The 23,994-nt window shown below is 40.1% G+C and overlaps 2 protein-coding genes and 1 long non-coding RNA gene across 3 annotated transcripts; 1 reads left to right on the top strand and 2 right to left on the bottom strand.

The window, feature by feature from the left end:
• Positions 1-13: 13 nt before the first annotated feature.
• atpaf2 (ATP synthase mitochondrial F1 complex assembly factor 2) lies at positions 14-3,907 on the bottom strand. Its single transcript, XM_063892981.1, has 8 exons — positions 3,526-3,907; positions 3,385-3,429; positions 3,045-3,193; positions 2,556-2,653; positions 2,129-2,209; positions 1,907-2,019; positions 1,308-1,423; positions 14-879 (listed from the first exon to the last, which is right to left on the bottom strand). The coding sequence occupies exons 1-8, from the start codon at positions 3,641-3,643 to the stop codon at positions 742-744; spliced, it is 858 nt and encodes a 285-aa protein (XP_063749051.1). The 5' UTR covers positions 3,644-3,907; the 3' UTR covers positions 14-741.
• A 127-nt stretch (positions 3,908-4,034) lies between these two features.
• On the top strand, positions 4,035-8,679 carry LOC134870676 (glucose-induced degradation protein 4 homolog). The gene is made up of 6 exons (XM_063892982.1): positions 4,035-4,445; positions 4,843-4,902; positions 5,153-5,260; positions 5,683-5,784; positions 5,897-6,027; positions 7,352-8,679. Exons 1-6 carry the CDS (start codon positions 4,260-4,262, stop codon positions 7,413-7,415), a joined length of 651 nt encoding a protein of 216 aa, XP_063749052.1. The 5' UTR covers positions 4,035-4,259; the 3' UTR covers positions 7,416-8,679.
• A 4,313-nt stretch (positions 8,680-12,992) lies between these two features.
• Positions 12,993-14,065, bottom strand: LOC134870493 (uncharacterized). The gene is made up of 3 exons (XR_010166573.1): positions 14,001-14,065; positions 13,383-13,510; positions 12,993-13,275 (listed from the first exon to the last, which is right to left on the bottom strand). It is a non-coding gene; the product is annotated as an uncharacterized LOC134870493 (long non-coding RNA).
• Between the last annotated feature and the right edge of the window lie 9,929 nt (positions 14,066-23,994).

The following is a 23,994-nucleotide window of genomic DNA, read 5'->3' as shown; positions in this document are numbered from 1 at the left end:
ATATCTACAAGTCTTTTCAATTGTTTGGGTTTTTATTCACAATAAAGTTTACTGACATTTTGTTTACAGGGAAAGGGCACAGACAAACACGAGTCATTGTTTGAATTTATTTCAAGCTGTGAAAACAAAAACACCTTTTAGCTCTGTATGTGAAAATGACTACTGGATGAGGATGCTACTTTTTTGCATAAATACTACTTTCTGAAGAAACAGAACTGTGAAGTGGAGATGGTACTAATCCATGTACATGATCTTTCACCTCATTAGTCACCACAAAAAAAAGCCAAAATACCTAAAACATGAATAAATCAAAATGACAGAAAATTATTGGAATGCAGTGTGTCATCTGTTGCTCCTACTGCAGAGCATGTCCATAGCATATGCCCTTTAAGTATTAAAATGTGGCACACAGAGAAGGCATACATGGAGTTAACATTCCTCCACCAAATAGACAACAGCATTAGTCATTATCCTCCTGAAACCATGCGCAGTGCCCTAAATGTCACGGGCGACTGAGAACCGGCTTGAAACTCGGTGAGGGGTGGCACACTTGGCAGCTGCCACGTATAAACTGCAAAAAGACAGCCAATATTTTCACGGGAGTGAGATGATTCTATAACAGATCCCAGACACAGCAGCTGTCACTGCTAAATAGAACAAGCAGGGTGTATGTGTGTTTGTCTGAATGGATAAAGAAGCATGGATAAACTGAAGCATTGTCAGTTTAAGGGCACACACTTCTCAGTCCTGCATAAGTTTGCGTTTGACCGTTGAACTTTCAGACGAGAGGTGAACAAAAAGAGCTCCAGCAGCAGTCCGTGCCCTCAGCTCATACATGTCATAGTCATGGGCCCACTCCACGTTTCCCCAGTATTTAATCTGTGCAGTAGTGAGAAAAAACACATGTTGGAATACAAGGACATAAAATGACTGTCTGCAAGAAGAGCAACAGGTCAACCTTTGTGATAAGGAACTACAAGCAGCAGTGAAAGGTAGAAAAATGGTAACTACTACCAGCATAAGGTTCATGAAAACAACAGAAGAGGGCACCGTTCTTCCAGAAAAAAAAACCAAGCAAACCTTCTACGTTTCTTGCAATAAAAAGAAGGGACGAGGCGAAGACAAAGAAAAACACACTTCATAAAATGTGGCTCTTCAATTGAGCCACTGTGGTTCTCAGTAACACTAGCACTCACAATATCAGTTTAATTCAGAGAGGGACCACCAAGCACTTTGAACAAGTTCTCATTTGTTTATGATTATCATAGGAAAGAAACATAGTGAAGTCTATTCTGCTACCCTCCTACCTGGTATTCCTCCTCCAGCCTGGAGAGCAGCACAGCCTGTTCCACACTCAGATGTCTGTCAATCATCCCGATCGCCAGCACAACAGACTTCAGCTGGGTGATCACAAACTCAAGCCCTGCGCAGGAGAAACCATATTACTGTATAGCTAAAGTATACTTTAAAACCCTTATTATAATACTCATTATCCAAGCAAATGTATTAAATATATCACAATTATTTCACATATTTACAAACACCATAGAAAATCTAGATGGATATTATGTTGTCAGCAGAGCATCAATGAGATGATTTAGCACTACAGATAATTCATCTAAACAAGATGGCAGATAATAAAGTCCTGCAGGAACGAGTCCTAAAACCAGAATATGTTTTAACTTTTGACTTAACATAACACTGTAAGACATAAAATACTAAAGTAAATACCCCAAAATTGAATTAACATGTCTTAAAAAAGCTGTAAAAAAGAGTTACTTTCTGCAATAATCCAAAATCTGGTGAAAAAAATCCTGCTAGCTTTTTGTTTTGAACTAGCGGGGGCCATCTTCTAGGTTGGGCAACAAAAACACACCATCCCCGCAGCACTCTATAGTTGTTCTACCTGTCATGGACCAGAAGTTGTACGATTTCAGGTGTTGCCGAAACGTATCTTTGGTTGAGTTTGGGATCTCAGGACCCAAAATATTGGACGAGGATCCAATAGTTACATTATATCTGCAATAGAGTAGAAGATAACGATAAGTAGAAAGTAGTTTATTACAATAGCCTAATTAACAAGGGCTGCATGTGCCTTTTCTACCACAAGACTTTGATCTGCCGTTACCTGTTTTCAATCCAGTGCAGCACAGGGTCCCACTCATTCTTCTGTAACTCGACCAAACTGTGGGGCTCATCTACTCTGTAACTGCACAAATCATAAACACCATTAACATTTCAAGCCACAACGAAAAGGGACGCACTAAAACAATTTACCTAAAACCTCTGCAAATAACCAACAACAGGTAAAGTCAACAAGCTATTCTGAATGCAGGTCAGGACATTTTGAGAAGGAATCAAGTCCAGGTTTAGATAGAGATATGATCCATCTTTCGCTGTCATTAAATGCATTAATGGTTATATTGACTGTACATCTAGAGGGTTGACAGTATCTCCAGCTGTATGTTGATGTACAAAAAAACTAAAGTTAGCATTTGTATCCTTAGCAGCAATATTACCCTGCTCAAAATGGATTCATTAAATAAGTTGTTTACCAGATGGTATCAGTTTCCAGGTACTTCAGGGCAGCGGTGATCATTTGCTCCTTGTTACGATGGGTGGGATTGTCCAGAGCTGTGTTGCACAGAGTAGTCTGCAGTAAGAGTTTACTACATTAATCTTTCAGTCTATTACATTTCTAAGTGAACATATTTTATTAGAGGCAGGAAATAACTAAAAACCATTGCAATAGAGTGTCTGTGTGAATACAATAAATGAAGGCTTCTCATACTTCTTGAAAATCATTTAGGGTCATCTAGAGCTAGCTTTCAGGTCTCAAATTCTTCCCACTTTGCACATTAGCTAACCTTCAACTTCTCAGGACATGTACCTCAACACATTGCATATTTATCAATAGCATTGAGGTCGCTCAAAACGTATGGAGTACATTGTTTAAAAACGCATATCAATTTACACTCAATTGGGCTCTGATCCAATAAGGAATACACTTTAAACCCCCTTCTAGTTCCCAGTCAAAGTCGTACCAGGTGCATTGAGTAGTACTTCAGTGTGTCCTTTTGAGCATCCCACTCTGTTGCCACAGCGATGGCCATGGCTTCATTTGGAGTTGTGAACAGCTTTCCTCCAGGAGTTTTTAATTTCCTTCGGTCAAGGTTTATCTCATATAAACCACCTTAATGAAAGTGAAAAACAATTTTAGAGAGGCAGGAGTAAAGCACTTAAGTTGTGAGTATATAAAGCAAACTAAATGGTTAAAAGTGCTCTTTTCACCAACAGAGAAAGCTAGGAGAAACACCTGTAACAGTGGAGAGTGCTTGTTTCTACAACAAACTAACTTCAATCACCATACTCTCTTTGACTTACCTTCACCTTGGGATATACTGACATCTTTATAAAATCTTCCTTTTTCTGTAAGCAGCAGAAAAACATCACATCAGCACAGGTTAAATTAAACAATGTATAGCTGCAGCAGTTTGTAATCCACATTTGATTGATGCATTTTACCTGCTAAAGCTGAGGAATAATTCACTGCAGACCTAAACTGATGACTTCTTGGGCACACTTTGTCTGGAGAGAGGATATTTCCAAGAGGACCCTGAAGTCTAACAAGCCTCCTAAACATATTAGCAGTTATGTTAGTATGTAATGTTTTGAAGAAATGCTAACTGACAGGCTAAGCTACTACCAGTGTCTGACCACAGTTCGTCAATTAATTAAATGCCACATTTCAAACGAGTGAATGTGAATGCATATTAGCATAAATTCTTGCTTATAATGTTCTGGCTATCTGTATAAAGTTATTCACTGCTGAGTATTTCTTCCTTAGCAGCTCCTTCGTTCAAAAGCACGCGTGTGACCTTCTATTACTAGCAAGATATCGAAAATGTATAAACGCTGGGAAATGTAGTTTTATAAGTGCTTCAAAACAACGTAGCAATTCTGGAACAAACTACATTCTAATTTTCCCATAAAGCCTTCCGCAAGTCGAACCAATGATCGTTGAGGATGTTACCAAGGTGAATTCAGTTGGCCAATGAGAGCGCCCGATTCTGCTGGCTACGGTGCTTGTCGAAGTCCACTTACTTTTCTGGAAGCGCCTGGTAAACTAAACTGTGGAGGGATCGGGGGTCGATTTGAATGTTGGTGGACCTCTTAAGTCCTCTCCGTAGACACCGACAGAGTCTATCGCTCAGACGGCAGTCGACTGCGGTCGGTGCCCAAACCAGCGATCGGGAGCCATGCCTGTCCCTGCTGGATACCTCAGCCCCGCCGCGGCCCTCGCATCCTCGGCCTCGCTTATCCCTCCGCCGCCGATAAACACACAGCAGCCCGGTGTTGTCACCTCGCTGCTGTACAGCGGCTCCAGGTTCAGGGGCCACCAGAAGAGCAAAGGAAACTCGTACGACGTGGAGGTTGTTTTACAGGTGAGGGGTCTTAAAAGTGGATATTTTGATATTCAGACAAGCTGTCACAGGGGAGCATTTGGTGATCTGTCAAACGGGCGCTGTGATGATTGACAGCTGGGGAATCAATGAGCCTTCTGGCCTTTGGTTGAGTAACTCGCCTGGCTAGCTGTGCATGTAGCAGGGATAGCTAATGTTTACTAGCAACCATTTTCAACCATAAGGAGACATTTTAGTCAGTTTTATGATGGAATATATTAAATAATAGAGGTTTAACCATGTTTGCCTTCGGAATTGTTGGAAAAGCAATACCAGCCTTATGTCTGTTAAATGTGTGCTAAATTAAAATGACAACATAGCCACAGAAATGATGTAAATGCTCATATTCTCAGTTGTTGATTGTGTCTTTTCTTCTAAGCATGTCACCATGGAGGATTCCTACTTGTGTGGCTACCTAAAGATAAAAGGACTGACTGAGGTAAGAGGAGTAAATACATTTTCTTTAAAGACTCAAAGGAATGATTTATACTGGATCCTATTCAAACCATCTGTACACTCTAGCTCTGTTCCATGTTAGGCTACTACACACTATCCTACAGTATCATGCAAATCCAACAGTATGACAACAGTGATAGTGGTTTTCAAACTAAATATCAAACATTTATCAGATGAGTTGCACCGGAACAAACCAAAACACTGATCTCTTCCTGTTTTGTTCGCTCTCGCAGGAATACCCGACTCTGACCACGTTTTTCGCTGGAGAGATCATCAGCAGGAAGCGGCCGTTTCTCACTCGGAAATGGGACGCAGATGAAGATGTAGATCGTAAGCACTGGGTAAGGTGAACTCTTGATGATTCATAATTAGAGGTGTCAATCAAAATACTATATTGAAGTGGTTTGTGGACAATAATACAATATTTACAGAGGACATTAGGTCAGCCACCATCTGATTCAATTCAATTGATATGATTTTATTACTGGGCTCTTCCAGGTATTAAAAAACAAATATTCTTAAAAGAAAATAATACAAAAACACAACTGTGTGTTGCTAATAAAGTGTCAGATATCTCATCTTTAAAATAAAGTTTTACTAGTTAAGACTTTTAAAATAAGGGCAATGGTTTTGGATCGATTATCATCGGACGTATATTTCCATCCACATAAATGGATCCTTACACACCATTCATAATCTACACACACATGCTCTACATCAGGCTGGTTTACTGTGCCATAATCCCTTTTCTTTTTGTGTCTAGGGCAAGTTCCAGGCCTTCTACCAGTATGCAAAGACATTCAATTCGGATGATTTCGACTACGAGGATCTGAAGAACTCTGACTTCATATTCATGAGGTGGAAGGTAAGGTCCCGCCTAAATGGAGTCTTGACCATATGTTGTAGTAAGTCACGGTACTTGAACCGCAGCTGCTACTATTCCTCACCCTGTCCCCCCCCACCCCCTGTCCCCACAGGAGCAGTTCCTGGTCCCTGACCACACAATAAAAGACATCAGCGGAGCTTCTTTTGCTGGATTTTACTACATATGCTTCCAGAAATCCACAGCAACGATCGAGGGCTACTACTACCACAGGAGCTCTGAATGGTAAGGCAACACAACACTACACTGAGGTGTAAAGTAGTAAGAATGTGGGGGTCAGAGCCCAGACCTGGCTGGAAAAACGGGGTGGGAAAGTCCTTATTATTCTGCAGCTTTTGTCAAGGTGCCCTTAATTCTAAAATTCCGCTTGCTCAGATTATTTTTGAAAGTTATACTGTGCGTAAGCTTTTATATGCATGAAGAAGGACGATCTAACTCAGTTTGCAGCATTTGATTAATATGGCTGTTCTCCCTGCTTATAAGCAAAAAACGGAGGCCTGCTTCTCCTCTATCATTAGTGTTCTCATTTTTATTTGACATTCTTTGGCATTTATTTCCAATCCTTTTCCACATAATGGTTTGGCTTTTGTAACAGGAGCCCTCCGTATTCATTCCATTTATTTTTTTGTTTTAATTCCCTTCTCTGACCCAATACTTCGGAGCAGTTTGGTTTTCCTTTCTTGTTGTAAAATGTGTGTATTTGAAGTTGTTTTTCAAAAGTGCAAAATGATACACAGCCAGCGCTTGCTAAGGGTTTGGCATTGTTGTGAGGAATGAGGACAGTATTAACTGCAATGTGAATGTTGTTATAGACTTATAAATAGCTTCTTTATACTGTAGGATACACTCTGTACTCTCTGCTGCCTTTTTACCAAACACTGGTGTAAACTCGACAAACCACACATGAAGGAAAGGCTGTGTATGACATTTTGTTCCGTAACACAGCTCTTATTAGCTCTTGCCTTTTCAAGTGTCAACATCCCTCTCTTTATGTTACTAAATCTTTATTATTTTCGGGTTGCTTTTGTCAAACTGGACTGCAGTTGTGTCAGAAGACTCAAACAAAGTCAATTCTTTCACAAAAGCAGATTTGAAAGCAACAACTAAATACCTGAGAATGTTTTCACATGACAAGGTGAACAATTAAAGTAAATGCTCAGACATTTAATGAAATCGAATGATATCTAATGTAAAAGGAGGTTATTGCTGAATGTAAACCATGGCCATACAGCAGATAGAATCAGAAAGGATGTTGATTTCATACAAAACTCTTAAAGATTGTGTCTTTAGACTGAATAATACAACTTAATTAGTTTTAAAATGTTATCTGAGCTTATTTTAGCTCATGGAGATGCATGGTTTTCACAAGACAGAGACTTGATGCATAAACAAACTTAATTATACATCAAGAACACAAGGATTTATTGCATGACAAAGGGAGCCTGTGATTAACCTGTACACCCTTTATTTGCTCTTCATATCTAACATACGCTGCCCTGTTCCTCTAACACATGCCTATCCTGACATGATCTCTGTTGTCCCGCTGCAGGTACCAGTCTTTAAACCTCACCCACGTCCCCGAGCACAGTGCAGCCATCTACGAGTTCCGGTGACCCCGGCTCGGCGTCGTGGATCTTTTATTTTTCATGGACAGAGACTTGAGGCAAAGCAGAGGTCTGCAGATGCTGCTGAGGAGGAAGAGGAGAACGAGCAGGGAGGGGAATAAAGGCTTTGGAGAAGTGAAAAACTCTAACATATGCCCAATAGGTGGATATCGGACAAATGAATGTATGGATGAGAAGAAAGACAAGCAAGTGGAGATGTGCTCCCTGGATGGAGCTTTTAAAGCAAGAAGCAGCAGCAAAGACGGGGTTTGGCTCGTATAGTGTGCCCCCTTTCTTCATTTAACGTCTGGTTTCTAAAACAAACCCTTGGCGCAGCATCTCGAGACACCTTATAAGCTGAGTTGGGATTTCCAATCCTCGTTTAGCGACTTCCCTCGCCGATACTAAGTGACTACCGTTGGACAAGAGTTCCTCTGAGCAGTCTGCTCTCATAAACATGAAAGAAAATCGCCAAGGAAAATTTAAAGTTTGGGTTCTTGATTGATTGGAGCTTTAATCAGCCCTTAAGCTAGAACAACAGTGTTTTTTTTTTAAAGCTGAGCTGTTTCTTTATTTCGTCATTTTACTGTAAATGATGGACGCAGAGTGACACTTTTTTAAAAGCTGCAATGTGAGGAGCTTCCCCACCCCCACCCCCCTCCCTGCGTTCATACAACTGCTTGGGAGATTATTATCATATGTGATTGCTGTGGGTCTATTGAGTTATGTTTGCACAAAGGTGGACTATATGTTAATAATGCTTGCAGTCAGGATGTTACACTCACAGCTGTTTTTAAGGGTTTGAATGTGTGGGGAGTTCAGAGCCAAAACAATCACAGAAAAGTATTATTAAAAGAGTATTTTCTCCCTGCACTCTGCGTTAAAACAAAGAGCTTTTTACTCCCTCATGTGTCATTTTAAATTAAGATCCCCACCATCCCTTTCTTTCTGTCCCTTTGACTATGCAACCCTTTCAACATGGCACTCTCCAAAAACAAAACCTGCAGTTTTCAGAGACAACATTTTATTCTATCCTCATAGTATATAAAAAGAAAAGAAAGAATCTATCTTCAATAAAGGAAATATTTTTGTTAAATTGCCTGTGAAAGCACTCCCTAAATCATGTTCCCTCCCCATGTGATTGTGCCATGTTTCTAAAGCTTATCAGAGTTGTATTATAACAGTGTGTTTGTTTGAGAATAAGCCTGGATTTGATTGATGGTGTGACTGTAAAGAATGGATTATGAATTTTAAAAAATCATATCAAAACATCTTTCACCGTGTCTTGCTTGTTTGACCAATAGACGTGATATTTTTAAACCACATCTTATGTTAATTAACCGGTTATTTCATATTTTCAAAGAGTAAAACTAGCCATTCATCCTACAGTAAGTGCTCACTGATAGTAACACCAAGGATATGTGTGGTTAACTGGCCAACTAACCATCACTTTCAATTCTAGGGAAGCAAAGCTATGGCTATTTGCTGCAGTGTGTTCTGCAGAGCTGCATACTGTATCTGGTTCCCATGATATTAATGCCTAGCTAGAAAGGATGACTCGGCATGCTGTGGACGAGTGGAATAGGTTTCAGTATGAGGGGAATTCCTAATGATCCCTGGGGTGTTTTTCTCTCCAACACAGACATCCATTCGCATGATGGTGCATGATCAGAGAGGCTTTTGGGTGATTCTCATTGACGTCAAAGATTAATGAAAAGATGCTCATTGGTCCTGCTCGTCTCAATTTTTATTAACAATCATTTTGAGATGCAAAAGTCATGTGTAGATTACTTAAAACATGCAGTCGGTTAAGCTAAAATAGCAGCCACTTACACCTCAATAATCCTGTCGCCCTCGGAAATACCGGCTCCGTCTCCTCCAGGTAGGGCAGCACTGACACTTTGCAGGGGAGCGTACAGTTCTCCGTTAATGCTCCGTAGTGGCCCGCCTTCACTGACTTGTCCCCGAGCATTGAAGCCATAGCCCGAGTCAGACTTCACTATCTGCACCAGCCGTGGGCCTGAAGTAACGGTGGTTGCCTGGCAGCTGCCCGGCGTAACGTTACCATTACCGGAGCCGTTACGCGAAGAAGGGTGAGGTAACGGAGGGACCGATGAACAAATTCCCTCTCCCTCGACGTCCGCCATTTTTGTATACTCCTTGTCTCACTAATGCAATTCAGCTAACGATAAATATCCTACAAACATGAGTTTGTAGTAGCAGGCTAATCAGCTTGGCCAGCGAAATGACCGGTTTCTCCGGAAAGAGCCGACAGAGTTCGATGATTCACGAGCGCGGCCCAGGATGTGTTCCATGTAGGTCAGACTTCTTTCCGCGTTCGGGGAGTTTCCTTTCCTGTTTTAATCAGTGGTGTAAAGTAGGAAAATTTACTCAAGAACTGAATTTAAGCACAATTTTGAGGGACTTGTACTTAACTTGAGTATGTATATATATATATATATATATATATGTGTGTAGTTAAGGTTTGATCCCTTTTTTTATTTTTTATTGTGACATATTACATAGTTCACCTATTCGAATATGTAAGAGTTGTTTAACTAATAGAAGTGTGGCAATTCACAAATCATGCCAGTATAGGCCATGACCTGAGATAATGGGTCACGAGTAGACCTTTCTCCAGTGGCGGTGCGTCAATAGTGGGCGCTTGGGCGCCGCCCACCCTGACTTTTTGAGTTAAAAAACGTTATATATACAACATAATTGAAATAAGAAATGTACCGTGTTTATGGGTTAAATGTGTATGGGAGACCACTGTCAAGAACCGCTAAAATGTGTCCGGACATAATATATTGCCATTCGCCTTTTCTGAGAATAGGCAGGTCGGCTACCGTCCGTGGGCGCCGATAACATGGGAGTCTATACACCGATTCGGTGAGCGATTTGTGTATGTCGCCATCTAGCGACGGGGCCATTGCTGCGGTGTGCGTGCTCAATCATTACACTCATTATCCATTCAACAGTCATTGATGCTATCAATAATAGCAAGATAACCATAACCCCAAATGAATAAAGTTACTTGGTTGGACGATGTCAGACAGTGGCCTCCAGTTACTGATGAAGGTATCTGAAATTACTGATATTAATTCATGAATTAATATAATTAAATATTAGTAAACGGAAAGTAGAAGGAGATGTAAACACAGCTAGCTTCCGTTGAATTGACTTACTGACCTTAGCATGCTAACTAGCATTTAATCTTTAAGGACAGCCCACGTGATTAAAAAATAATGTAATTATTAATGTTGGAATTAAATACTTGTTTCAGCAATAAGTATGACATATTAAAATAGGATACAGCAAGAAAATAGACTGTCAACACACATCGCTATGTGTTGACGTTTGTTGTAGCTAACATGCTAACGCAAGCTTACATGACATTTCATTAACATGATATGGCTGCGACGTGATCAAAAACAAAAACACTTTTTTGCTTCGTTTTAGATATTCAGGAGTATTTTATTCTTCGGCTGGCCAGTGATGACCAACAAAACAAAAACTACAGGTCACTGATAGAAGGTCAAAACTACCTGAGCTCTGGATGGGTCGGGCAAATACTACATTGCTTTTTGGACGACCATGTCATACTGAAAGGATCGGTGAGGTTTTCCCAGGCCATCCACAGCCACCACACTGTGGAAGTTACAGTGAGAGATGGGGGGCATGTTGAGAATGTGAAGTGTGACTGCATGGCTGGCAGAGGAAGCTGCTGCAGCCACGCTGCAGCACTACTGTACACCGCATCAATGGCGGCCGCTCTACTTCCGGTCACTTCGCCGAATCGGTGTATAGGAGAGCTTATACTTTTCTCAGTCATTTTAGCAAGGATAGCTTTTCATTGGGGGATGAAACTTAGATCTGTGGGTGCAAATCTTTGCGCCCATTGTTTCTTAGTTCAATGTGACATTCTTAGATACGCGATTGGACTATTTCGGCGAATCAGCATCGTTATCATTCCCTAACCACAAGCGTAAAGAGCAGCACCGTAGCTAGCTGAAACTTAGATTGAGTGAATATGGCGACATCGATGGCTGAGAACTCCGTGCAAGCTCTACTTAAAACACCGTTTCATCGACTATCAGATGTCGAAAAGAAGAAATTGAAAGACTTGGGACCCGAGCGTCCGGATTTAAACATTCAACAGACTACCACTGATCGCGAGAGAACCTACACTCGGACTTTCTCCTCAAACTTGTATGCTAAGCGGAATTGGTTAGCTGGTTGTACAGTGAGCAATGCCTTTTTTTGTTTCCCTTGTCTGTTATTTCAAAGTCCTGGGACTGAAACACTTTGGACTACAACCGGGATGAAGGATCTAAAGCACTTCACACAAAAATGTAAGAAGCACGAATGTGGCCGCAGCCACCTAACCAACTGTCTTAAGCTAAACCTCTAAAAAAGTGCTATTTAAACCGTGCCGCCCAACTGCGCCCCCCCCAAAAAAATGTTCACCAGCCGCCACTGCCTTTCTCCCGATCAAATAATTGTTTCATGTCATCTTTCAAATGAATGCCAATCAATGCCACGCTTTTTTTCACAACCAGCTTTTTAGTTTTTGGTTTTTTTTGTCACGTGATGGTGTAACTATCTGGGTTTTTCAATTGTTTGGAGAAGATACTCCATTTTATATGTCAGAGTCTGTAATGTGGGTAACTTCCCTGAGGTCCCAGATGCCTATTGCAAACAGGTTTAATTGGTCAATTGATTTAATATATTTAGTGCATGTGGAAAGCTAACCCAGGTGCTGCATTGTTTCCTTACCTTGCAGAGTGGCTTTATGTCCAAGTTTGGTTGAAGTGCAATACGCTTTAAGGGCAATTAGATTGATCTATTTCAATCCATTCCAGTTTTCTTATTTGCTATCTTGCTGGAATTGAATGTCGCTGTCATGTGCAGCATGCTTCATGGAAGCGGCAGGGTAGAAAGAAAGAAAGGGGAAGGAGGTGGGAGGTCATTAGTGGCCATAAAAGGAACAATTCACCCTGTAAACCATACATTTTAGGATTCATTTTGAAACTGTTTTATTTAGTTTTAAAACCCCCAAAGGCCTGGCCCCACCCTGCCTCTCTGAGCTGCTTTACCCGTACACGCCCTAAATCACCTCTTAAAACCCCCTCTCCTTAGCGTTCTGCAATGGTTGCTTTTATTGCTTTTGAAAGGTATATTGTTTTTACTATATGGCTGTTATTGTGATTCTTGTTTATTTGGTGTTCTTACCTTTGTTTGTTGTTGTTTTGTGAGCTGCACTATGTTATTTTGTATTACTCTGTAACACTGCACTTTAGGCTGGAGGTTTTAAAGTTGAAATAAATTGGATTAGATTGGATGTTTTGACAAAGTGTTGCCAACGTTAAACGTGGTGTCCATTTACTTCAATTAATGAATGATAACCACATTATTAGATTCTCTGATCACCTTGGAGGCTTGTAAGAAAATAATTATACTACAATTTAACTTCTTTGGCTTTTCAGAGTATGTTTTGAATAATATTTTTAAAGGAATTTAAAGAGAGGGCTTAATTATACAGCTTTCACAATATCTCTTTTGTTTAATAACACACACAAACAATTATAAAATGTGACAACATTTATTTGTGTTAGTTAACATCTGATATTCAAAATCAATGATTTATCTTCAAAGACACACCTTTGAGGTTCTTTAAGCAAACCCATCTATGATTTATCTGTTTCCCCAGAACACATGATTATGACATGTACTTTTATTCTTGAAGACAATCGGAAATGTCCTTGAACAATTGTACTGCAATCACGGTGAACTCTGCGAAACTAACAGTGCCACTATTGTCCTTATCCAGCTCTGCAAGGATATTTTCAACTTGTTTTGGGTCCACCTACAGAGATAAAGTCCATAGAAGTTGTTATTCGATTTTTAAAACATAAACATTTTTCAAAGAAGCGTACACAGATGTCTGTTAGTGCTTCATCTTTTTTGTCTTACCTCTCCAAGCTCGTTGCGCAACAACTCAGCGAGTTCTTTCTTGGTCATTGTAGACTTGTCTCCATCGACTCCAGCATATTTGTCGAAGATGCACTGCAATTTTCCCATTGCTTGCAACAAAATTGATACTACAACGAAAAAATACAGTTTACTGTGTAGTACTGTGTATGTTTAATTTATTAATGGATTATTGGATGAACAGTTAGGATCGGGATTCTTACTGCCTAACGATCATGTTGTCACATTGTCTTATGAACATTTCTGATTATTTAAAAACTAAACCGATTCAAGGCATACAAACACATCTAGTCTGATGGCCAAACTCCTTTTAGTAGTTGTTTCTCCTACAATTCATCTCAGTTTCTATACCCTTTTGCATGACTTTTCAAACAACCTTGCAAGACTGAAGCTAGTTTACAGAATTCCCACAAATTTGATGAATGTCTCTATGATATGCAACCTAAAAATGGCTATAATCTTTCTATGGATTGATATTTAAATCCTATACATAGCACTAATGAAGCATAATGCTACATTATAGATATCAACCCTTCAGATAATTAGAATGCATAACGGTTAATCATTCATGTCGAAATGGAAAAAAAATGTTGCACTTACCAAAAGCCATGATTGAATAGGTAGAGAGGACAGAAGAGTGGGACTTATGAAGAGAACACAGACACTTTCCTTTATATAGAGAGTTTGACACTCCCCCTTTCAAGACCCACGCCCTAGTTTTGGTTTTTTCATCTTAATTCCTTCTCCCCGCAAAGGCTTACACAATATCAGAGGCTGTGTTCATAAAGCTACCTGGTACACAGGTATTTACCTTGTGACAAACCCATACGAAAACTCTCAAATCTGAAAATGATGCTGTTTTATAATAAAAGTACCAGCCTTTGAGAGCGCTGAAAAACTATAACGAGTAAAGGTGAGTCATTTCAAAACACTAACAATGTTCTTAAGCAGAGGAGAAAATGGAAAGGGGTAAGAGAAATATTCTCCAAACGCTTTTTAACAGTGAGTAATAAAATAGATGAAATTACAAAATGACCAGCATGGTTAATAATCCAAAGCAAACCAATGTAACCACTGTCAGCATTTGAACAGGCCACTGTGTTTCTAAACAACTTGTTGGCTATATCCTAAGTATGGCTCACAATTGATTCAACAGGGGTGTTTTATTACCTAACATAATAATCATAATGATAGTCTGAGTAGTGACACAGTTGTATGCTATTACCACAATGTCCTCTTTTTAAACATTTCAAAAATCTCATTTAATAACATTTATTTTATTATCATTTTTGACTTTACGTTTCCTGCTTGTATTCATTGATTTTATTCAGTTACGTCTCAATATCTTGACTGTAGTGAACTTTCCTTTTTTGTTGTTGTGTTGGTTATTTTTTTTGTATGTGACGCACTTTATAAGTGTTGTTTCCCTCTGGGCCAATATCGAATTTAAGTTTTAGAATCATTTGCTTCATTTATGAAACTAGCACATTTGTCTCGCATGGTGCGTACCAGGATAACATGTTTTACTTCATGTAAAAACCCCTAAATATAAAACGACTAACTTGGAAAAAAGGAACCTCTCTTTGTATAATGTTTTTAAACTAGTCTATTTGAGTTGATATATTCATTGATTGTTCCAATTGTTTATTTTGCGTCACTAAATCAAAAAGGTTTCAGCTATTAAAAACCTGTCCATGAAAATATGTTTGAGTTTTTTTGCAGTAAAATCTGATTATTAGTGCTGTGGGTGCCTGATATATACACCTATACAGACAGTAAGAAAAAGACTTTTTAGATTCTGTCCTCCTTACACAAACACACCCACTTCTACAGAACATATTTGCTAAGTAGGTGAGCAGTGTATAACTCTAAACTGGTTTTAAAACTATTGTGATAGTTAACCCTTTCCTCGCCAATATCTTTTAACAACACACTGGGTGCCCGACTCCAGAAGGCGTTTAAAATGGAAATATTTTTTAACTTTTGCTTATCACGACATGGTTGCCTCCACCACACCCCCTCTCAACAACACGGAATGACTGCCTTTTATAGAAGTTTTCGACCTTAATTCACTGGTTCGTACCATTCCAGGGTTACCCTTACAACATTAAATATTTACCACACCATTAACACTAAATATATTTATACCCCGTTAAAACATCCCCACAATAAAGACATGATCAGCGTACTCTCCAGCAACGGCCCCGTCGTTACAGGACACACATAGAAATGAAGCTCAGCGCAGGTTCTTTCAGCAGTCAAGCTTTAAAATTGTTCTCCTCTCTCCTGCAATCAACTGTGGGCCCCCCTCCACACCATCCACCTCCATTCATCATATCCAGAGCCCAGGAGAGCTAACCCAAAGACCTCATCACATCTCCTCTTCTTCCCATCTCCTCATCAAATCCAGATCTTTAACATCACCACCAGGTCTAGCCCCCGGGGGGTCTCACGGCTGCATTTCCCCTTGAGATATAGGATATCAGGATCAGGGTCTAATCGCCAAAGACTGTGACATTTTTTATCACTTGCCGTATGTGTCAATAAACGTGCTTTAAACAAACATGAAGTCTTTCCCGATTGATTAGAAGAGCATGCCAAAGTCCCAAAGATTTACCGTGTTGAAAAGCAGACAGCTTTCTTACAAAAAGCAGTTTTATCTTACCTTGTTTCTTAATTGATTTGCAGGATTTCAGCATTATTTTTGAAATGATGTGTCTTTCTTTCATGAAGAATATACAGATTTAACCGTTTTTTTAGCCAGACTCATTTCAGTGAGTAGTTGAACTGAAAGATTGAATTAACAACACAACTATTGGACAGATTGCCATGCGATAACATGAGTTCACATCAGATCTCTGAAATGTCCACAAATCCACTTGATGGTTTATCACTGACGTTTGTACGGACAGTTATGGTTCCCACTCACATTATAGCTTCCCATTAAACAGGTTTCAAATGTTTTCTAAGCATGCATTAGTAACCAGTGTGCTAAATGAAGCCTCAGAGTGTGCCTTCATGGTTTTCTTTTTGACAGTTGAAATGTACAGACACACAGTGGCAGTATCTGCAGACATACTTCTCTTACTGCTGCAAATAAAAGTAAAAATATACATTTGAAAAACGCTCTGCATTCGTTTTTGATGTATGAGTATAAACAATGTGAGACCTGGTGAAAGCTTGGAGTGTTATACACTACCATTACTGTTTGGAGCGGGGCTGCTTAGTTTTGCCCAAGCAGGTTTCAAGGTTTGCTGCATAGTCTCTCACTGTTGTTTGTACCAACGGCCAAAAAACTAAACAAACCAGTATTTAATTGTGTGTGTGGGTGTGTCACACACCCACACACCTAGGGAGGTGTTCCAGGCACGTCCAGCTGGGAAGAGACCGAGGGGTAGACCTAGGACCAGGTGGAGGGATTATATCTCTTTGCTGGCCTGGGAGCGCCTTGGAATCCCCCAGTCAGAGCTGGTTGATGTGGCCAGGGAAAGGAAAGTTTGGGGCTCTCTGCTGGAGCTGTTACCTCCGCGACCCTGACGGAAAAGCGGGAGAAGATGGATGGATGGATGGATGGAAAAATAACATTACCGTTAAAATCATGAAACCCACCTGAGTAATAAAGAAGAAGCAGGATGGTGAGTGATTTTTCATGCTGAGGTTCTTACTTTCATCTCAGAGCATTCAGTTTCTTTATCCATCATCGTCATCAACTCGTCCTTGCTTAACTTAATTGCCATCAGCGTCAGAGTACTCCTCGTACAACTCCACCATGTTTTGTTTTTTTTGTCATTAAGATTTTTATTATATTTTCACAATACACATAAATGTAGAACACACATACAATAACTAAAACAAAAGGCATCCAACTTAAAAGGCAGCAGAAAACAACCCCCCCGGCACCCCAATACTCACATACAAATGTCTACACACACATGCGCACACACACATATTCAGCAACGCATAGCATGTAAATACAAAATGACCACATAGCACACACATGTACTGTATACGTATGCAGATACACTTCCTGTCCCCTAGCACCCTGCATCCTCCCTAAGACGTTACACCTCTAATATAGGCCAAGAAGATGTGCCATAGTCCGTTAGTTCTGCTTTTACGTTTCTTACCCTGGCGATCATAGTCTCAAAGGCAGCCGTCTCTGTCATGAGTTTAAGCCATTCTGTAAACTCTGGCATATGTGGACTCTTCCAGTTGCGCAGAATAAGCTTGGCAGCTACAATAAAACCTGTTAAAGTCAGTCCAAGTTCTGCTTTAGTAAGGCCTGGAGGCACAAGAGATTTTCCACCACCATGTTTTTAATGATGTCTTGCACACGACACATGGCTGTATCTGAACAAAAAGAGGATTGAGCAATATTAAAAGAAACACCACAGTTAATACTTCTGGGAGGTGTAGAGGGTGAACAGAAAATCGAGGTGTTGTCAGGATTTGTGCAGTGACAATATCCTCAAGTCTTGTGATACTATTGATATTGTTAAATTGGATTCATCCTAAGTACAGAAAAGAACAAAGTAAAAGCCAGAAGTTCAAATGAAATTATTCTCAAGTCTAAGATTATATAATACCATCACCAGTTTACAGACTACCGCATGCAATGTTCTGTTGTGTCAGGCTATTCGGTACTCGTCATGGTCAATATGTGAACATGCAACACTTTATTTATTTCCTTTTACAAAACTTGAAATGTGGAAAGTGGACTGCTACTTGGAGAGGTCCCAGTTCCCTGCTGTGGTGCCCTTGAGCAAGGCACCAAACACCTCCAATCCCCCCTCCCCATTGCTCCCCGGGCGCTGCACGATAGCTGCCCACTGCTCCTAGTACTAGGATGGGTTAAATGCAGAGGACTAATTTCCCTGTGTGTGCTCTGCTGTGTGCATGTATGTGACCAATAAAGAGGGTTTCATCCTCCGACTCTATATTGCTTTCCATCAGGGCTCACCTTAGAGTTCAGGTTACCAGGTAGAGAGAGTTCACGTCAACTGACTTAATCTCAGATGAGACTGATGTTGGGCTGAGGGGAAAGCCTACTTTTATAAGGGCCGACACACTAGGCAAAAACCCTTGCACACTAATTATGTACAAACCGGTTTCACCAGTGCTTTTGTGCAATACTGCATACTGGCTAGGTCATGGTTGGATACATGTTTGTCTTGCTATGCTTTTGTTGACATTGCAGTACATTGACGTTCAAAGTGTTTTGGTTACAGGTGGAGAACATTTAAGGTCTGGACAGATGTCAGGCATTGTGTGTCTGTGCTTGTTCTCCTTATTGAGTTAGGTTTGTGGGTAAAAAATGAGTCATACAATGAAAATTGGACTGGAACAGGACAGACACAAGAGGTCTGACCATTAAACAATCTGGGACATTAAACATATCAAGTTGTTATATTGGCAACAAGTATTTTCTGGTCATCTGCATTTTAAAAACGTCCCCAACACCCTGAAGACAAAGTAAGAACCTGAAGACCATCGTGTGTCAGATTTGTCTGGGATTTATTTTGAAAAGATAAGTTCTGTTTGTCCTTCACGTGTTGTAGGATCCTCCGTTGATTTTGGATGTTTTATCCTAGAAGAGAGTTCTGGTCAGCTTGTTTAGGCTTTGAAATAAAGGTGTTTTATAGTGTAACCCTGTGTCTTCCCTGCATTTTAGTCCTGCTTGCTTCGCTCTTCGTAACAGAGGTAGGATCCTTCTGTTACTGAGGGGTAAGTTTATTCATACACGATTCTTTTGAAAGCCCCCCCTTCAATTTTTCTCCAATAAAGCACCATTCATGCCAGTGATCTGTTCTGGCTGTACCTATTGAGTTTGGAGCTTTTCGTTACTCCTGAAGTAAATTCAAAATGGACAGCAATCTGCGATATATGCATTTATATCTACAGTGGGGCAAAAAAGTATTTAGTCAGCCACCAATTGTGCAAATTCTCCCATTTAAAAAGATGAGAGAGGCCTGTAATTTTTAATCATAGGTATACCTCAACTATGAGAGACAGAATGAGAAAAGAAATCCAGAAAATCACATTGTAGGATTTTTAAAGAATTTATTTCAAATGATTGTGGAAAATAAGTATTTGGTCAATAACAAAAGTTCATCTCAATACTTTGTTATATACCCTTTGTTGGCAATGACAGAGGTCAAACGTTTTCTGTAAGTCTTCACCAGGTTTTCACACACTGTTGCTGGTATTTTGGCCCATTCCTCCATGCAGATCTCCTCTAAAGCAATGATATTTTGGGGCTGTCGCTGGGCAACACGGACTTTCAACTCCCTCCAAAGATTTTCTATGGGGTTGAGATCTGGAGACTGGCTAGGCCACTCCAGGACCTTGAAATGCTTCTTACGAAGCCACTCCTTCGTTGCCCTGGCGGTGTGTTTGGGATCATTGTCATGCTGAAAGACCCAGCCACGCTTCATCTTCAGTGCCCTTGCTGATGGAAGGAGGTTTTCACTCAAAATCTCACGATACATGGCCCCATTCATTCTTTCCTTTACACGGATCAGTCGTCCTGGTCCCTTTGCAGAAAAACAGCCCCAAAGCATGATGTTTCCACCCCCATGCTTCACAGTAGGTATGGTGTTCTTTGGAAGCAACTCTGCATTCTTTCTCCTCCAAACACGATGAGTTGAGTTTTTACCAAAAAGTTCTATTTTGGTTTCATCTGACCATATGACATTCTCCCAATCCTCTTCTGGATCATCCAAATGCCCTCTAGCAAACTTCAGACGGGCCTGGACATGTACTGGCTTAAGCAGGGGGACACGTCTGGAACTGCAGGATTAAGTCCCTGGCGGCGTAGTGTGTTACTGATGGTAGCCTCTGTTACTTTGGTCCCAGCTCTCTGCAGGTCATTCACTAGGTCCCCCCGTGTGGTTCTGGGATTTTTGCTCACCGTTCTTGTGATCATTTTGACCCCACGGGGTGAGATCTTGCGTGGAGCCCCAGATGGAGGGAGATTAGCAGTGGTCTTGTATGTCTTCCATTTTCTAATAATTGCTCCCACAGTTGATTTCTTCACACCAAGCTGCTTACCTATTGCAGATTCAGTTTTCCCAGCCTGGTGCAGGTCTACAATGTTGTCTCTGGTCTCCTTTGACAGCTCTTTGGTCTTGGCCATAGTGGAGTTTGGAGTATGACTGTTTGAAGTTGTGGACAGGTGTCTTTTATACTGATAACGAGTTCAAAAAGGTGCCATTAATACAGGTAACGAGTGGAGGACAGAGGAGCCTCTTGAAGAAGAAGTTACAGGTCTGTGAGAGCCAGAAATCTTGCTTGTTTGTAGGTGACCAAATACTTATTTTACCGAGGAATTTACCAATTAATTCATTAAAAATCCTACAATGTGATTTCCTGGATTTTTTTTTCTCATTCTGTCTCTCATAGTTGAAGTATACCTATGATAAAAATTACAGGCCTCTCATCTTTTTAAATGGGAGAACTTGCACAATTGGTGGCTGACTAAATACTTTTTTGCCCCACTGTATATGTTAGGTTTCCTTTGCAAAGACATTTCTCCGGTGGAGTACCCTTACACAAAGAGTGAAAGCGGGTGATATTGAGGTGTAAAGTGTGGTGGAGAAATGAGTATTGTCAGTCAAACAGGGTTTATTTCCTGATGTTTACTATATCATATCAAAAGCAGTCTTTCAGATGCAGCAGACTCCAGCACCACCCCCACGCTCTGACACTCAACCAGCACATTGCATAAAATGTTACCTTAATCTTATTTAAAATACAACTGAAGGTTGCCTGGTAAGGATTTAATCAAATGCGTAATTATATAAAGAAAACAATCAGTGTTTCTGACCGCCATCCTTTCACTTTATGTAAAGTCCAGCTTAGAAATGTAAATGGGACTTGGAAAATGTGTAACATTGATACCATAGATCAGGGGTGTCCAAACTATAGCCATTTTTAATTGGCCCTTCGCAAGTTCAGAAAGTATAATGGAATACGGTTTGTCTTATAGTGTACTTCTTAAATATATAATACACAGTAGTATTCATGTGTTGATAAGCCCAATTTCCAATAAATTCAGTCAATTAAAGTAAACAAAATGCTCTAACAAATCTAAGTTGATAAGAAAAAGCCAAATCATTTATTACATAACAAGCTTGAAAAATACCCTTCATATTTCTCTTCATTTTAATCTGAAGCTTTTAAGGAAATACAAGCAAAATAAATGAAACCCTAGGAAGAGCTGTTATATAGGCTTAAAGCATAACTGACCTACATTTGATTGGTTTTTCAAATGTACAACTTAACTTATGAGGCGATATAGCTCTCCTGTAGTGAGTGGCCCATCCCTTCGTAGGTTTTTCTGTGTTTGGCCCTCGGTGAAAAAAGATTTGAATAGATGTACAGTCTGTTGGAAAGGTGAACGTTAACAATGAAGGGTGTGTTCCTCTCCCTGCCTGAAGTGCGCTCAGTTGATCCCTCCAGTTGTGGAATCAGTATTCTCTGATACACTATCCACCAGTGTTGGGCATTATTTATTATTCCATAGTTGAAATAAGATTTGACTACAAACAGGGCTGACTTTATGTAAGCCCCTTTGCTAACGTTTTACTTCCGAAAGCCTTTTGTGGTTTTTTCCTGCTTAATTTGTAATTCATCCTGTGTGCATCTGTTTGTTCAGGATTTCATCTGGTCTAAAAAAAGATTATGAGAAGGAGGATAAGACTTGGCTTTACATCATGCTTTGGTTCGGATAACATTCGTGATAGTTGGACCCATTTCAGACCTGCTGTATTTTGTTTATTCAGCTTGAACTGGGTTAAGCATTCATAAAGGCAGAGCTTTAAAACAAATTGTTGCAAATAGGAAATGGTTCCACATTATGGAAACTAACACAGCAACTTGAAGAGTTGTGAAGACTTGAATGACAAACGCATAGTAGATTTAGATCATTAAATGTCTATTGATGACATTTTAAACGACTACATGATGCAAGTGATAGCGTTAAAGCAATAAACAGAAGAAGACAAGCATGTTGATTTAAATTCAATCGTTTTATTTTTTTCTGAGCCAGTATTGAAGGACCTTTGAAAACCAATTGACAGTGAGACGGTAAACATCACATCCTCATGTAGGTAGTGTAACACTGTCACAGCAGCATTTTTTGGAGCCGTCTCCCCAGACTTGGCCCTTGCCAGTTTTCTTTTGGTAGCAGCAAACGGCCACGGCTCCCACACACCTAGCAAAGTTCTCTGCTTTCAGCTGCTCGGCACACAGACTGTGGAACTCCCTGCCACTACTTACCCGACAGTCAGATTCCATAACAACATTCAAAACCCAACTCAAAACCCACCTATTCAAACTGGCATTCTCCCTATAAACTGTACTTCCATTTCCTGTTGGTCTTGTTTTACGCCGGCTGTCCACTGTTTTGAGTCTCCCTATATTACCCTATGCCCTGTGAGGTGTCCTTGGGTGCTTTGACACGTAAAGGATGAACGGCAGACCATACATGACTTGGCAAAAAGTATACAGCATGCATGATTAAAATAAAATGTTAACTTTTTTCCAAATTTACAAGAAAGTACTAATTACAAAACCAAGTTTGGAAATGAATAAAAACTATTAAAAAGAAAAGCAGCACATTTTCATATTTGAGAAGCAAGAGGCTCTCTGAAACCATCCAACAAACCTGTTTACTGTAGCTGTTAATTCATATAATGCACACTTCTGCTGCCAAATTCTAACAAAATTGCCCGTTATCATTCTTCCCAGCAACAGATCTGAGAAGTTAAAGGCCCGTTGTGTGATAAACATAGTGCATAAGTGTTGAAGAGGACAGGACTATTGTTGTTAATCAAAAAGACAAAGCTGGGCTACACTCAATGTCGCGGGACTTTTAAACAAGTTGCGCTACTCTGAAATGCATTTAAGGTCACCCCTTATTTTTCCTTGTAATGTGCCAGTGTTTATTAACACAGAAAATCGAGGTGTTGTCAGGACTTATCCAGTGACAATATCATCAAGTCTTGTGGTACTATTGATATTGTTAAATGTGAAAAGTGATAAAGCCAGAAGTTCAAATTCAATCACCCTAAAGTCTAAGATTATATAATACCATCACCAGTTTACAGACTATATCGTGTAATGTTTTGTTGTGTCAGGCTATTTGGTACTCGTCATGGTCAATATCGAAACATGTGACACTTTATTTCCCTTTACAAAACATACTCCCTATATTGCTTTCAATCAGGACTCACCTTAGAGTTGAGGTTACCAGGTAGAGAGAGTTCAAGTCTGTGTCACTAACTTGTTTCTGTCAGGGTTGGGGAAACAGGACCCAAGTGCAGTAACAAAGTGAGGCAGGTAGGGGTCCAAACAAAAGGCGAGCTTTATTCAAAAAGCTGTTAACACATGGCTAATCACAAGACAAGACACAGCTGGAAGGGGGAGGAGAAACACAGGGGCAACAGGTGAACACAATGATGCAACCAGGCACAGGAGGGAAACGCAGACAGGAAGTGAAGCTAAACATGAAACAAGAGGGGAAAGCATTTAAAAAATAAAGCACAAAACAAGGCCATGACAGTTTCCAGATGAGACTGATGTTGGACTGAGG

This window comes from Eleginops maclovinus, chromosome 10 (genome assembly GCF_036324505.1).
Source record: "Eleginops maclovinus isolate JMC-PN-2008 ecotype Puerto Natales chromosome 10, JC_Emac_rtc_rv5, whole genome shotgun sequence".
NCBI lineage: Eukaryota > Metazoa > Chordata > Actinopteri > Perciformes > Eleginopidae > Eleginops > Eleginops maclovinus.
The sequence above is the reverse complement of the archived record's forward strand: the minus strand, read 5'-3'. Positions and strand labels throughout refer to the sequence as shown.

Excerpts from the sequence above, each read along its gene's own strand:
- atpaf2 (XM_063892981.1), bottom strand. The coding sequence starts at position 3,643 with ATGTTTAGGAGGCTTGTTAGACTTCAGGGTCCTCTTGGAAATATCCTC. Across the intron at positions 2,654-3,044 it reads AGTACTACTCAATGCACCTG|ACTACTCTGTGCAACACAGC; the intron begins GTACGACTTTGA and ends CTCTTACTGCAG. Across the intron at positions 880-1,307 it reads GGCTGGAGGAGGAATACCAG|ATTAAATACTGGGGAAACGT; the intron begins GTAGGAGGGTAG and ends ACTACTGCACAG.
- LOC134870676 (XM_063892982.1), top strand. The coding sequence starts at position 4,260 with ATGCCTGTCCCTGCTGGATACCTCAGCCCCGCCGCGGCCCTCGCATCC. Across the intron at positions 5,261-5,682 it reads ATGTAGATCGTAAGCACTGG|GGCAAGTTCCAGGCCTTCTA; the intron begins GTAAGGTGAACT and ends TTTTGTGTCTAG. Across the intron at positions 5,785-5,896 it reads TCATATTCATGAGGTGGAAG|GAGCAGTTCCTGGTCCCTGA; the intron begins GTAAGGTCCCGC and ends CTGTCCCCACAG.